General features: G+C 39.6%; 1 protein-coding gene across 1 annotated transcript in view; it reads right to left on the reverse strand.

Annotated features, from left to right (window-relative positions):
- Window positions 1-4,228: 4,228 nt before the first annotated feature.
- Window positions 4,229-17,271, reverse strand: part of Su(P) (prostaglandin E synthase Su(P)) — an 84,161-nt gene continuing 71,118 nt past the window's right edge. Inside the window, exons 5-6 of the mRNA XM_067147152.2 lie at window positions 15,583-15,683; window positions 4,229-8,973 (exon numbers count right to left, since the gene is read on the reverse strand). Of these exons, the coding sequence (XP_067003253.1) occupies window positions 8,712-8,973; window positions 15,583-15,683 (363 nt within the window). The 3' untranslated portion in view covers window positions 4,229-8,711. The remainder of the gene's footprint in view (window positions 8,974-15,582; window positions 15,684-17,271) is intronic.

The following is a 17,271-nucleotide window of genomic DNA, read 5'->3' on the forward strand; positions in this document are numbered from 1 at the left end:
CAAATTTTTTTACAAAATGTGCGGGTATTATTCGCGTAAATATGGTAATTTGTTAATCACTGTAGATGGGATGTACACCTACCTGGATACCTCGCAACTGTTGTTCGTCTACCTGTAGGCCTGACACGCTGCTCGTTGCACAATGCGGGGACATCGCTCTTGAGATCTCTCGAAATTTCTCGCGAGAAATAGTGCCTGTGCTAGTCTCTAGAAATCTTGAGAACTCGTCTTGGTCTGCCCATCGCTAGTCCAAGCCATCTTAGTTTACTCGTATCAATTCCCTCATTGATGTTTTCCGTTCTGACCTCCTTTCTCACATCTTCATTTCTCTCTTTCCTATTATACTCGAAATTTGAAGTATACAGACAAAATTACAATTTTATTTATATATGAGCACTGTAAATGCAGTATTGGCAATATTGACAGAACACAATATTTAATGAGCTATCAAGTACAATTGCATCACATTCCTTCACTGTAGTCACCCGCAAAGTCTATTACCTTTTTGCTAAATGTCGGGAAGCCGCAGGGCAAGGCATTCTCTGTTGATGACAGCGACGGAGCACCCTATTGCATGGAGTACAGATGCCATGTCAGGAAATCGGCGGCCTTGGAGGGTTTCCTTCAACTTCCGAAACATGTCAAACTCATAAGGACTCATGTCTGATGAGTATGGAGAGTGTTTCAAGACCTACCGATGCCACCGTTGCAATAAGATCTTGACACCGTTTGCAATATAACATGCGTTGTCATGCAAAATAATAAACGGAGATGTTCGCGCCGCATAGCCGGACGCAGATGTCGCTCTAGAAATTGGCAATGGTAGTTACTGTTGATGGTTTGTCCCTCAGGCACAGCATACGTAAGAATAACCCCTCGTAGTCATATGCCACAATCAACATAAACTTAACCACACTGGGTTCCTGTCGACATTTCTGTGGAAGTGGCGAACCTACGTGACGCCATTCGTTCGACTGACGCTTTAATTCAGGCTTGTAAGCTTGTGCCCACATCTCATCAATGGCAACAATGCGTCTCCTTTGTTGCAGTATCTGTCCAGGTGGATACCGCTCAGTGCACAACGGTGCCTTTTTGTACATTCAATTCACAAAGTATACATTTATTAATTCACCTATTCAATACATACAGTACCACGTTTTGTGGTTAAATAATCATAAAAGATTGAAAAGTTGTGGACATGTTTCGCCCTTCTTATTGGGCATCATCAGCACATTAGCTAATCTTAAAACAAACAGTTTTATTAAGAATGATTACACTATTGTTTATGAAAAATTGAGATGAGGTACGTTGTGAAATTAAAACATAATTCTTTTGAAACAGTAGTTAAGAAATTTGGATGGAGAGTACAAACACATGTTAAAATTATTTTAGTATGTTTTACAATATTGTCTAAAAAATAATTTATAATGATAAGAAGTTTTTAAAAATCGGCATGTATCTGGAAACTGAAATGGATCCTCTTCTTAATGAAAGTCAGTAATATTTGCCGCGGTCGCTGCTAAGTAGATCAGAGGATGAATTTGTTTTAAATTATGCATTCCAACTGTTAAAATTAAGTAAAGGAGAAGCAAATGGTGTTCCTTCGTTGAGTTGAATTGGTAAGTACACTCTGGTGTAATCGTAGAAATGGAGTATAAGTTGGAGATTTATGTATGTTTGAAAGTTATATTGATTGTTACATATAAGTGTGGTCTTCAGATGTTGTTGGAATCTCGACGGATAGAATGTTGTTAAACTGCAAAAGAATAAAAGGCGTATTTGATGTGTGTGTTTAAAACGTATGTGATAGTACAGTGTTGTGATTTGCGTGAAATTGGGTACTTACTCAAATGCCGTGTGAGTATCTATCTTGTTTTGTTAGGGGCGTTGGTCTGACTGGAGTTCCTACTTTGCGCGTTGTATGAATGTGGCAGAGGGAGGGGAGCGAGTTAAGGGACAAACAGACAAACCTAACAGAAATAAATACGCTATTTTTACGTATAATAACCCAACAATCCACCACATTACTAATACCTTCAACAAATATAACATAAACATAGCCTTCAAAACAACCAACACAACACAAAACATGTTTTTCAATTATAACAAAATAAATAATAATAACAGTAAATATTCAGGCTCAGGAATGTACAGGTTAACATGTTCACAGTGTGGATTTTCATACGTTGGTCAGACTGGACATAGTTTCCTTATAAGATACGTGGAACATTTCAATGCTGATAAACACAACAAATATTCCGCTATGAGTACGCATATGAAGGAAACAGGTCACCATTTTACCTCAATAGAAAAGGATCTTACAATAATCTGGATTACTAATAAGGGTAAACTGCTAAATGAATTAGAGAATATTTATATTTTTCTAGACAAAACCTTTAATAAAGATCGCAACCTTAACGATGACACGGAGGTCAAGAGTTCTTGATATACATTAACGCCCAAGTTATTAGAAACAATCATTCCAAAGCATAATAAGATCCCATGAATACTTAAAATCGTTAATCCAACAACTCCACTTATCCCCCTGACCACTAAACCTACAATTGTCCCTCCAAACAGTCCCCCTCCCACACCAACACCAACGTGTAATACTCCGCCCAGTTCTACCCTCCCTCAACTCGCTCCCCTCCTTCCGCCACATTCATACAACACGCAAAGTAGGAACTCCAGTCAGACCAATGCTGCTAACAAAACAAGATAGATACACGACATTTGAGTAAGTACCCAATTTCACGCAAATCACAACACTGTACTATCACATACGTTTTAAACACACACATCAAATACGCCTTTTATTCTTTTGCAGTTTAACAACATTCTATCCGTCGAGATTCCAACAACATCTGAAAACCACACTTATATGTGACAATCAACATAACTTTCAAACATAGATAAATCTCCAACTTATACTCCATTTCTACAATTACACCAGAGTGTACTTACCAATTCAACTCAACGAAGGAACACCATTTGCTTCTCCTTCACTTAATTTTAACAGTTGGAATGCATAATTTAAAACAAATTCATCCTCTGATCTACTTAGCAGCGACCACGGCAAATATTACTGACTTTCATTAAGAAGAGGATCCATTTCAGTTTCCACATACATGCCGATTTTTAAAAACTTCTTATCATTATAAATTATTTTTTAGACAATATTGAAAACATACTAAAATAATTTTAACATGTGTTTGTACTTTTCATCCAATTTCAAAGAAATAATGTTTTAATATCACAACATACCTCATCTCAATTTTTCATAAACAATAGTGTAATCATTCTTAATAAAACTGTTTGTTTTAAGATTAGCTAATGTGCTGATGATGCCCAATAAGAAGGGCGAAACATGTCCACAACTTTTCAATCTTTTATGATTATTTAACCACAAAACGTGGTACTGTATGTATTGAATAGGTGAATTAATAAATGTATACTTTGTGAATTGAATGTAATCAAGTCGTCAATACGGACCAAAAAATGAGATTAATGGCTTTTTGTACATCGGTGAGTTGATGTAGAACCAAATGGGACGCATTTTTCCTCATGTTAAGTCATTTTGTCGGTATGTGCCACACTGTTTAATGACTAAGACTAACCTCTATGGATAATTCCCAGATAGTCCATTGATGGTCTACGGAAACAAGACCACTGACAATATCAATCTGATCTTGAGGAATGGACGACTGACCTGTGCAGTGCAAATCCACAGTCTTAATCCGACACACATGAAACGCCTTGCCCATCATGCAACCGTCCTATACGGTAATGCATTCTTGCCACAGGCTTCACGTAATCTTTGATAACATTCTGATGCATTTTTGTCGCGGGCAACCTCGATTTTACTCCACAAATGCTGATCACCTTTTGAAAACATGTTTTAACAGAGATGAAATTGACACTCTTCACTTCAGCACCACATAGCAACGACACTTCCAACTGGATGTCCATCAAATGCACACTACAAATTGAGCGCCACCTGACCGCTCCCATGTCCTATTTCTGTATGCCCGATCTTGTGCAAGTGTCTGGACTACATTGTCACTGCTGTATTTAAGCCCACGTACATATAGCCTTTTAAATGGGAACTTGAAAATGTTGTTAATATGTCTGGCATATTCTGAGGATCTGGGGTAAAATTGAGCAGAAGTAAGTGAACACTATATGATGTTGGCACACCAAAACAAAACAACAGAAACAAACAACAGAATTTTATTATTTGAATATTATGTACAGAATTTGACAGTATTTGCAACTATGTAATATTCATAACCCAGGTAACATCATGCCAAAGTACTAATCACACAATTTTCTGTTGGAACTAATGTATAAGCAATTCAGGTATATACAAAATAAAGAAGAGTTTCGCTTGAGTACATTACAGGCAAAGGAAATACCTTTGTCTAATGTGTGTATGTGTGCATGCATATGAGAGAGAGAGAGAGAGAGAGAGAGAGAGAGATAGAGAGAGATATGAGTGACAGACTGCACATAGGAAAATGTTCTTATAAGGGAATCACTAGAGATCTACTTAAACACGGGAATGAGAACTGAATAGTTTCTTAACAAGAAAATACGTATGTACTAGTGAAATTCACGAAATCCATTTTGGCAGCTATCAATGTAAAAGTGCACAAGAAGTTGTTTCAAATCCTGTTCAAGATACATACATCAAGTACAACAATTTGCTTTTACGTTGCACCGACACAGATAGGTCTTAAGGTGATGACGGTATATGAAAGGGGTAGGAGTGAGAAGGAAGCGGCTGTGGCCTTAATTAAGGTACAGCCCCAGCATTTGCCTGGTGTAAAAACAGGAAACCATGGAAAACCATTTCAGGGCTGCCAACAGTGGGGTTCAAACCCGCTATCTCCTGAATGTAAGGTGACAGGTTCATGGAGGAGATTCAGCATTTAGAATGATGATCAAGAGCTGACGGGGTAATGAGGAACAAATACAAGACCAAATTAATGCATGGAGTTAAAGAATTGAGGATGCAGGAACAAGAAAGAAGACGAATGCAAGAGGGTCCATGAATGTGAATGGCCAGCCATAAAGAAGTTTAATACTTGGCAAGTGAGATATCAGGAGATGGTAATAATAATAATAAAATAATAATAATAATAATAATAATAATAATAATAATAATCATCATCATCATCGTACGACCTCAGCTACCATGTGTAGACAGTTTAATTCGACGCCATCTGGCTGCCTGCTCGTCAATTTCGACGTTCTGTTTTACTCTAGGCCTACTAGATGGCAGAGTAAACCGAATCCCTCTTGGGCGTCTATGGCTGAGTTTTTAATGAACTTTGTCGAGTAAACACGAAACGTCTCTGCAGAGATCTTTTTCATGGCGACATCTTACGACATGGAGTGTTGAATGGACTTTTTTCCGCCCTTCACTTAAAAAATCCGCCTATCTCTGCTGGGTTTGAGATCATACAGCATGAGATGACACATGCATGCGTGTGCGTTCACTGCAGTTAGCAGGAGGGTTCTGAGACTGGTGTGGAATAATGATAGGTTCAAAGAAACTCAGTACAAAAGCTACTTGTACCAATCCTGATACACGGAGCAAAAACACGGGTGACCACCGAGACAGAGACAGTCGCAACTGAGAAGGTCTGGGCACCTGCAGGGAATGAACGAGTATCTGAAATGAAAGTAAAAGGCGCAAGACCCAGAAGAAGATGGTTGGAGCAGGAAAGTGGGAGACTTGGAAGAAATATTTGAACAGAAGTGGTGAAGGGATATAAGCAGATGGAAGTCATTGATCAACAACATGATACAAAGTTAATTGGAGAAGGGAAAGAACATACATTTCTATATTATAGTGTGAATTTCTGTTCCAGCTCCACAGAAGAAGTCTCTTTCATAAACAATAACTGGGTTCCTTGAATAAAATTTAGTTTTGTTGCTCTCATCCTACTTTACTTCAATATTAACAACCCTGACTATATACAAACCTGTAATATCTACATCTCATTCAAGTTAACACTGTTTTGTATTGAGCAATTAAAATAAGTATACAAGACTGCAAATAAACTTACAGTTTTACATGGACATCAAAGGATAAAAATACTGAACAGGCACAGTAGTGGACTCACACATCCCTGAAAGCACCAGTAAATCAAGGAAACAGAATAGGTAGTGTGAACATGCAAAATGTTCCACAGTCTTAATCTAAATTCTTTCATATACAGGTGTCCCACAAGTTTCTAGCAGTAATGAAAGGGGAATAACATGGGTAAAAGAATGACCACAAGTTCTTGTTCTTTGGATGTATTATCTAGAAATACAATAAGACATCCACACTTGCCTATTCCAGGTCTTCATAGGAAAGTGAAATATGGTGGTGCTGGAGTGCAAGAGAAAATCGAGGAAATGTGCAAGAGACATGGAATATTTTGCTAATGTGTGGCAGTACGCAGAGAAATAAAGTCTCTTTTACATCATCATGCAAGGTAAGATTGAAGGGAAGTGAGGTCTCGGTAAAAGAACGACTCTGGGGGTAAGAAATGGAAAATCTAGCTTTGAACAGCTTTGAGCAGCAATCAGTAAAGAAATAATGGCTAACATCCACTAAGTGGATATGGAAGCACAAGAAGAAGAAGAAGAAGAAGAAGAAGAAGAAGAAGAAGAAGAAGAAGAAGAAGAAGAAGAAGAAGAAGAAGAAGAAGAAGAAGAAGAAGACAGCAATAGGCATACCGTATAAGCATCCACTGTTATGTTAAGCTGAGTGTCTAGCAAGGAACTGTTCCATTTCCTGTACAGTGGGCTACTCAATGGATAGAATAATCCAATCTGAGCTTGGGATATTCCTAAACCCAGCAAGAAAATTTCTTGGTTATGAAGAAGAAACTGGACTTCGCTAAGATCCAACCATGTAAACTTCATGGCTAACTCATTAGTAATAATATTATGGTTTTTACATCCCACAAACTACTTTTTTGATGGTTTTCGGAGACGCCGAGTTGCCAGAATTTTGTCCCGCAGGAGTTCGTTTACATGTCAGTAAATCTACCGACACAAGGCTGGAGTATCTGAGTATCTTCAAATTCCACCGGACTGAGGAAAGATCGGACCTGCCAAGTTGCGGTCAAAAGGCCAGCGGCTCAACCTCTGAGCCATTCAGCATGGCAAAACTCGTTAGCATGCTGGCCTTTGGCTCAAGGGGTCCTGGGTTCAATTCCCAGCTGGACAGGGGATTTTGAGCTTGATTAGTATTTTATCTAGCTCAGAGATTGAATCTCCGTGCCATCTTCAACATAAGATTTCTTCCTAGGTAAAACCCCCTACTCACAGACACGTATGTCGCCCATAGGTGTCAACTCAAAGGACCTGCAATAGGGCCTCTACAGAGGCCACACACCATTGGAACTGTGGTGCTCCTGTTTACACAATGTGATTTAAAAAAATTAGGTGCACATTTTATTTGAGTAAATACAGTAACAATAACATAAAGAAAAGATCTGAAATTTTATCAATCAGAAGCCTAAATGCAATAAAGGAGAGTGTGATTCAATCTGTAAACATGGGCTTTAAAGATCAGGTGTTAATGAGTCAAGATTGACAATTATGGCAGCTGGTGCTGTGGTGGTTATTACAAAGTGAAACTTTCAGCATTGAGCAATTACAGCTATTCTGTTCCCAGTCTTCCATAAGGCATTCACAGACTTTTTCTATCCAAATGCTCACACTTGTAAACCAGACTAAGCACCGTAAACTAAACTTTACTGAGCGTTATTTTAAACTTGTTAATCGAGGGCATGTAAGACACCCTTGTAGTTGCAACAGGGTTGTGTGGAGCATGTTGTATCTATATGTAATTTCTCAAAATGTAATATAATAAGTCATTTTTTGGTATAGGAAATTGTGAGAAAATGTCTGAAAAGATTTCAATGAACGTACCCTCATTTTAAAGCGTATAATCTGAAGGTTCTTGAAAAAATAAATTTTCCTTGATAATTTTCTTTAAGATACTGTGTAACAGTTGGTGTAGTTCCAAGGGCCTTCACTACGTACAATGCGGCAGCTGGTATCACTGGTACTAGTACTGTCAGTTTCAGACTTAGTAGCGTGTTAGCATACTGTTAAGATGGTACAAGCTGTGGCTTGATGCCTCACTGTTGAGGAATTATGAAGTAACCTTTGCTATTATACAAATTAATATATAAATATACATACTACCACATTTGGTAGACACAGCCGATCCTACAGAGACTTGTCTGAGAGACACTGAGCCCAGTGATTTTCAACATCCAAAACTTTATCACAAACACAGACTACTGTTTTGTCCAGATACTTTGGAACAGCCCTTGCTGTACCAGCCACCACCAGGATGCCACTTTACCACTAAAAAAAACCTTGCACAAACCAGCAAAGCAGCCTATTTTGGTCACAAAAACAGCCTCATACAACTGACCATAGAAGGTATATGTTGATGTGGGCTGACCACGCAACCTCTGACAGTGGTTCATCATCCCCGACACATCAACTATGATATGAGAAACAAAAAGGCAACCTTCTGTGAGGAGGAGGAGGAGGAGGAGGAGCATTACCTTCCAAACTGTCTTACATACTGCTAGAGACAAGTGAATAACATAACACAATCTCAGCAAGGACAAATGCAAACATAGCAAGAAGAGTTTCTAACTAAACGACTATGTGGTCTCGTAAGAAAAAGTTCAACTGCTCATGAGCATGGCTCCACCATGTTTTTGGACAAACTGCTGCATGTCCTGGTACCATCCTCCCATCTTCGTGTGGGCCTGCAGGTCCTGAAAGGCTCTACAGCCTTCAATGCTGCTGAGGACTCCGTACACTGCCAGGTCGGCGAGGTTGGGACTGCTCCCGCCAAGATACTTGGTGCCTTGCTTCTTCAGGGTTCTCAGCCACACATTGCACTCATCATACAGGGACTGGCGAACATCGTCCTTCAAACTGTGCCTGAAAATTGAAAGTATGTCATCATATTCTGGGAACTCATAGCTCCAGAGAGAGGCAGCGAAAAGTTACCGATGCTTTAGTCAGTGCTGCTGTGCAGGTGGACTGGGAATGATGGGAATAGAGTGCACGGTCAGGCAGCACAGGAAACATGGTTAGCGGTAGGTGTACAAAACCAAACCCCATGGCACTACAGCCCTTGAAGGGCCTTGGCCTACCAAGCGACCGTTGTTCAGCCCGAAGGCCTGCAGATTGTGAGGTGTCATGTGATCAACACGACAAATCCTTTTGGCTGTTATTTTTGGCTTTCTAGACCGGGACCGCTATTTAACCATCAGATAGCTCCTCAATTCTAATCATGTAGGCTGAGTGAACCTCGAACCAGCCCTCAGATCCAGGAAAAAATCCCTGACCTGGCCGGGAATTGAACCCGGGGCCTCCGGGTAAGAGACAGGCACGCTGCCCCTACACCATGGGGCCGGCATAAGGGTACAAAAGGAATGTTAATTTACAAGTGGAGATATTTTTTTGTTAGTGGTTTAATATTGCAGGAGTCCTTTTACGCCAGCCTCGTGGTGTAAGGGTGGCGTGCCTGCCTCTGATCCGGAGGCCCCGGGCTTGATTCCCGGCCAGGTCAGGGATATTTACCTGGGTCTGAGGGCTGGTTTGAGGTCCACTCAGCCTACGTGATTACAACTGAGGAGCTATGTGACAGTGAATACCGCCCCCGGGATAGAATGCCAAGAATAATGGCCGAGAGGATCATTGTGCACCTCATAATCTGTAAGCCTTTGGGCTGAGCAGTGGTCGCTTGGTAGGTCATGGTCCTTCAGCTGTTGCGCCATGGGGTTCAGTTTAGTTTATAAAATAAATTAAAGAAAACATAACCAAAAATCATAAATAAGAATATACAAAAATCACTTGTTCTTGAAGCTTTGTAGAGAAGTATCAATCGTATCTGAAATATCATCCTGTATATTATTACAAATTTTTTTTTTTTACTGTAAAGTCAACATGGAACAATTATGAGATTCTTAAAATGCAACACTGAAGGTTTTCGGCGACGCAAGGATGGGAATGGGCTAGGACCGGGAAAGTAGCAGCCGTGTCCTTAATTAAGGTACAGCCACCAGCATTTACCCGCTGTGAAAATGGGAAACCACGCAAAACCATCATCAGAGGTGCTGATGGTGGGATTCAAACCCACCATCTCATAGGTACATGACGCTAACCGCACGGCCAACTTGCTCGGTGAGAGAAGTTTTTGTTGCGCACATTGCAGGTTGCATTTCTACACATGTTGTCGAACATTATTCGCGTTAGTTATCAGTATGGTGAAGTACAGTACTGACGATGATGATGATGATGTCTGTTGTTTAAAGGGGCCTAACAGATAGGCCTGCCCCTAATGGTAAGAGGTGAACGAAACAAAAATTAAAATTTCAAGATTTATCCACTGACTAGAATCTAAAATGAACGATGATGAAAAAATCATAGTGAAACAAAACAATCAGTGGATCCACTTCACAAAGCAAGAATTACTGGGATGATGAATTATTATCTAAACAGGTCCAAATCCAAGTCACTGGCACCTCATAATGGAACTAATCACTGGGAGGTAGAACCATGGTGTTCCTCCTATAGTGGCACTAATCACAGGTAACGTAGACTCATAGTGTTTCTCTAATGGTGGTACTAATCACAAGAAATGTAGACCTATCGTATGTCGCACACAGGCAATGTACACCCATGGTTTTTCTTGTAAAGTGGTACTACTCATAGGTAGCACAGATCCATTCTGAACCAGGGGAACAGACACATTCCAGCACAGCATTACAGCACATGGACATTAGTTCGCGCAGCCAATGCCCACTCCCCCGCTTTGGTAGTATACACACGATCGTAGATCCTACTAACTACAGAACCAGGGTGTTTGTCACATGAAGGCACCTACTCATTGGTAACATAGATCCAGGGTGTTCTTCACGTGGTGGTACTAACTGCAAGTAACATCGACCCATGGTTTTCCTCACATAATGGTACTAAGCACAAGTAGTTTCATGGTTCAAATGTAATCATCCCTTGGTCGCCCCTTTTAGTCACTTCTTACGACAGGCAGGGGATACCGCGGATGTATTCTTCATCTGCGTCCCCCACCCACAGGGGGTTGTGTGTTTGGTCTGCGAGAGCTATTTTATTTCGCTCAAGTCTGCCGGCAAGCTGGTGAGGAACCCCTTATCTGCCACGTGGGAGTATCACCTCTCCCCCTGCTACACCAGCGTAGTAGGTTTGTGGAAGTACAGTACTTGAGAACAGACATTTCTCCTAAAGAAGAAATCGTATGACAGAACAGTTCACAAATTTAAGGGTCTGTGATTCTTATTTGCAGGGAACTTTAAAACAGGAAGTGTACAAGAACTCTCCACATACTCTTAAAGCCCAGGAGAATGAAAGCAGATGACTGAAAGGTGGAGATTACACACAATAAACCTCATGATGATTTTGTATTGACTTACAAATCATTAAAAATAGACTCCTAAGAGAAAATTGTATTTTTCTAACTTCCTCTCCTCTGCCAACTTCCCTCAACAGCAACAGCAGCCTGACCTCATTGCCCGTAATTGACTATTTTCACCATTTTGGTCCGTATTGACTTATATAGAAATTTCTATAAAATAATTTTCCGCCTTGTCAATACTTTATAATTATTTGTATTTGTCAATACTTTATATTTATATAGAGTATTGAAAAGGCGGAAAATTATTTTATGGAAACTCATTGCCCGTAAGCAATCAGCCTAGCATCAACACAATCTGACAGTGCATATAGCACGGAGCCTGCTCGGAAGGACCAAAGGACACGGAGTGAGTACTAATTTTTTATATTTCTTGATAGTTCACCTCCCTGTTGTGATATTAATTTATGAGATTATTTCTTTATTTTTAGACTTCTACAGACAATAACAACGAGTCAATCCGAACAAGTGATTTTACCGTATTAGACACTACCGTATAAGCTCTGTCCTGTATTAAATAAGAGTCCATCACAGATGAAACAAAAGGAGTTCCCACAATTAACTTACATATTGGTCCATTTCTCCGTCGGAACAATAACAGTTTCTTTTAACACGATAACAAGATGACTTCATTTTTACAAATGTAACACACTGTGTATTTAGTATTAAGACTAACAAGTGAATTTTAAATCACCTCACTATAATTTGTAATACTGTAATATTTTTAAATAATGATGTGTGTATTTAGCATTAAGACTTGCATCAAGTGGACTTTATAAAATCATCGCGCTATGTTTTAAAGAACTTTTATTTTTCACAACACACCATCTCTTTCATGTATCATATTTTTCTAGTAATGTTTTAAAATATATCCTGTTAATTTATTTGTCAACCAGCTGATGATGGTCCAGTGGGAACCGAAACATGTTCTGGTGTTAAAAATGTCTTTTCATTCTTTATTAATAGTGTAAAGTCTTTCTTAACAATGTATTGAAAGGTAGAAAAATATAATTTTCTCTTAGGAGTCAACTGTTAATAAGAGGTGAAGATACGAGTGTTCCAGAATTAGTGTTGCCAACGTAAGGTTTGAATTCAGGAAACTGGACATTATTTTCAACAGCAGCTTTGATGGAAGGTAAGGTCTACCGTAATGAAACTGAACGCTGCCCTACTCTGTTACAGCTTCCTGGTTAGTGTAATAATGGATTGTGGGCAATCTGCTCCCCTAACATCTACAGCATAGTGCAGTAACCTTTTGCTGCCTCTCCTTGTACTATCAAGAATTCTTTTTATCTATTTATTTATTTATTTATTTATTTATTTATTTATTTATTTATATCATTTTAAACCTCAATAAACAAAGCAAATTCATAAATAGCAAGAAACCCTTGAAGATAATACCCATTATACTTCTTCAGTGTTCTCCTTTACAGACCGCCTGGCTAACATAACATAGATATATGCTAGTTACATAATATTAATATATATCTGAGTCGTGCACCAAATTAAAATATGTCAAACTGTTTAAAATTGCATCAATTATATAAATGTTTAGCTTGATTTTCGCGTAGCATCGTGCGCAAGCAGTGTGTGGATTAGCGTTGAATCGCATACAAGCATTCGATTCTGTATGATGTTACAAACCTGTATGGCAATCCACAGCAACCGAGTGATAAGCTCCAGAGTTGTACGATTATGAACGAGCAGTAGAACACTAGAAGTACAAACTACTCTTACGTCTTGTTCGTGATAATAACACTAAAATTAAATTTTGCAGTTAATGTTTACCTGTCTGATATTATTGTTAATGTCCTGAGGGGGATAAATTGATATTTTATCATATTCATATTTTACGTAGTATTCCCCGCCCGGTTACTCATTCCTGCCACTTGGCTGATGAAAATTTCTGGGGAGATCACTGTTCTTGAACAAACTAGATGTACCAGAATTGATGGAGTTATGTGATTGGTGTAGAGGATTTCTGTACTTTGTGTTATATTGGTGGATATTAGTGTTCAAGAGTAGGTGAAAGTTATTACGGATTAGATTATGTTGTGTTTTGGTTAACAGTTAGTTAGGCATAATATTTGACTGAGTGTATACGACAGAATTTGCTGTATATGAATTTAGTATCAGGATATGTATAGCCCTATTTTGAACAATTGGAAGTAGTTTGATATGCATTTACTTTTTGTGCACCCAGATGACAAACGCGTATAAAGGCCATACTGAAAGTCAGGAGCAACATTTTTTCCTTAATTAAAATCATTTAATATAGAATATCCATTCACATCATCTCAATGTTCATACTTTCTGGAGTGTTCCCAAAATGGCTTGGTTCATAGGTTGATACACCAAAATCACATTCGGAGAGAGAAATACGGCTATTACAGCGAGTTTCTCTCATCGGTTGGCCGGCAGGCGCACCCAGCTTATCTGCCTCCCGTTGATTCATTACTCCCTACACCCCGGCATAACAACAACTTTATCCGTAATACCAATATAATGGTCCGTTATTGGACATTATAAATTTTCCAGCGAACTCATTCTTGGTTGCCTGTGTTTCGCCCTCGTGTGCTAAGTTAGGCTCATCAGTTGGGACTTAGCACACCACCCAAGACGCAAGGCCAGTGCATACCATGGAGGCCACTGCATAGGCTACTTGAAGCCACCAGCAGTGCCAATGCACTATGAGAGCTATGTCTCATTTCCAAAATTTGATGCCTGCCTGGCCATCAGATAATACAGATGTTGATTCCCAACGGGAATTTAAAATATTTGTCCCGAATGAGTAAATTTATAATACCAATATAATGGTCCGTTATTGGACATTATAAATTTTCCAGTGAACTCATTCTTGGTTGCCTGCGTTTCGCCCTCGTGTGCTAAGTTAGGCTCATCAGTTGGGACTTAGCACACCACCCAAGACGCAAGGCCAGTGCATACCATGGAGGCCACTGCATAGGCTACTTGAAGCCACCAGCAGTGCCAATGCACTATGAGAGCTATGTCTCATTTCCAAAATTTGATGCCTGCCTGGCTATCAGATAATACAGATGTTGATTCCCAACGGGAATTTAAAATATTTGTCCCGAATGAGTAAATTTATAATACCAATATAATGGTCCGTTATTGGACATTATAAATTTTCCAGTGAACTCATTCTTGGTTGCCTGCGTTTCGCCCTCGTGTGCTAAGTTAGGCTCATCAGTTGGGACTTAGCACAAATATTTTAAATTCCCTTTGGGAATCAACATCTGTATTAACTTTATCCGTGCATGACATGAGATAACAATTAAAATTAAGAGATTTATTAATATTAATAATTACGAAAATAACCTCGTACCTTCAATTTTGATAGCCCATCGTGCTCAGCGCTTTGAAACCCCGGCTTCTTGTCCAAATCGTCTTAGGGATTTCGTAGGTGTATGTTCTAATCTTTCTGCGATTTCATTTACATTTTCCTCGTTAAGTACAAGTTTTTTAACATTTTGCTTCCTGTCAAGTAAAGAACCAGTTCCTCGCAATCTGCTTACAAGTTTCTGCACGGTCTCTCTATGTGGAGGGCGTACAACTGGAAATTGTGTTACAAATCGCGTAAAGACTTCCCTGCAAAACTCTGTTTTCACATAATTATCGTACATAAACACCCTTTCCTCTACCGTGTACACATTATGAGAATTATACCCCGAAGTAACACTTCACAACTTGACAACAGTTGGAGCAACAGGTCAACACTTAATACACGTTCTAAGCACGGAGCTGAACTGCGAAGTGTGAGCATTACCATGCTGTCGCTGCGTTGTGTAACAGGAAGTAATGGGTGAACGGCAGGCAGATAAGCTGGGCGCACCTGCCAGGCAACCAATGAGAAAAACTCACTGTATATCTTGACCAACGAAAATAATTTAGCGATTAAAAAAAGAAGAAAATAATAATCACATTCTCCTTAGCACAGCAAAACAAAATACAAAAATAAGTAATGACTTCTATTTCATATGTGCAATTATGCCTAATTATTTCAATACACACTTTTCAAAGGCTTGATTATTCTAACAATAAAGGTGATTTTTTTCAGAACAATTAACAAAACGTACCTTTTCTTTAATCTCTTGCTGATCAGCCACATGGCGACTGCTCCAACATACACGATCATGAACCTTTCCCATGCCGGGAAATGTTTGTCCCATTCTCCAACCTGCACATACACACAACTGGGATAGTATCATCAACATCAAGGTAATTGATCACATCTGTATAGTTCATATCCATCAATGGATGCTACTCCTCTTATGGATTTTGTTCTTTGCTGTGAATACTGTCCTATACCCTAATTTCCTGAATTTCTGAGCGAGTATTTTGAGTATGTATACACTGAAATCTGTTAATGTGACACATGCCTCTTTGTTCTGATTTTTGATGGTTTATAACCAATAGGGACTGTCAGATATATTATGGTGTGTTGTTGTCATCGCTGATGAGTATAATGACTTTCTGACAAGTGCATCAATAGATAGTTCATAATGCGTTCACAGATGGCTGAGGAGAAGAGTTCTAGAGCACCTTCAAATACCGCCGGACTGAGCCAGAATCGTACCTGCTAAGTTGGGGTCAGAAGGCCAGTGCCTCAAACCGTCTGAGCCACTCGGCTCGGCCTTGATATTTTAAGTGTCACATCCACAAGAAGTGTTGGCCTTGTAAACATAACGGTGGTCTAGACACCAATGCCATGGACACTTCTAAGGAGACAAGCAAATGCCGCACTAACACATCAGAGGCAAAACTGCACTTCATTGTCTATGTTAGACCACCTGGTTGTCAAGATCGTTGGGGCACCAAGACTGTATGGTCAGACACCGTGGTTAGCCGGTTTGAGTTTCATTGGTGGAAAATATTTTCACCATCAGAATGTTGGCCGGCAGGTGGTGGGATACAATTTATAATCATTAGATTGCGTGTCAAAAGTCTGGATTCAATTCCGAACCTCTCCGCAGTGTTCATATGGAGTGAGGGCATATGACACTGTTGATGGTGAATCGGCCGTTGGATGGAGATGTTAAGCCTTGAACAGACACCCTTGGTGTTATTCGACAGGAGTAGGCTCGGTAATGACACCATGTTTCACCCTTTCCCTATTTCATCATCCCACATCCAGACGTGCAGGTCACCCACGGTTGTGTGGAGCACATTGTATCTATATATAATTTCTCAAAATAATGTGACAAGGCGAGTGAGTGCCGCCTAAAAAGCACTCTGCCATTCCCGTGGCGACTGTTCCCCATGTTAGGGGCGGCCTGGAAAACTTCTTGGTGCAGCGAACCAAGTTGTAGCAGATGGAAATGCAAATTTCTAGAAGCACAAGCTCTAAACAAGTATCAGTCATGAAAGGTGCAATGAGTAACTCATATCCTTGTAGTGGCGAAGCTACCGAAGCTGGGCATTCGGATCCGGGGGTCCAGCAGCATTGCGCAAGTCAAGACCAGTCGGAGGGTCTTAGAATCCCAAAGACAAATCACAAATGTAAACACAGAACGTTCGTAGGGACACTGAATGTAAACTCGATGTTGAAAATAGGGAAACAAATGGAACTGATTAAAATGATGGATGAACAAGAGATGAAAATATTAGCTATACAAGAAACAAGATACCGAGACGAAAATACGGTACAAACACACAACTACAGGATTTATAAAGGTAAACCAGCAGAGAAAATACAAAACACTAAAGGTCTCTGGATGTTTGGAACAGCATTTGTAGTACACAATTCACTGGCAGATAAGATAACG

This window comes from Anabrus simplex, chromosome 5, assembly GCF_040414725.1.
Source record: "Anabrus simplex isolate iqAnaSimp1 chromosome 5, ASM4041472v1, whole genome shotgun sequence".
NCBI classification, from domain to species: domain Eukaryota; kingdom Metazoa; phylum Arthropoda; class Insecta; order Orthoptera; family Tettigoniidae; genus Anabrus; species Anabrus simplex.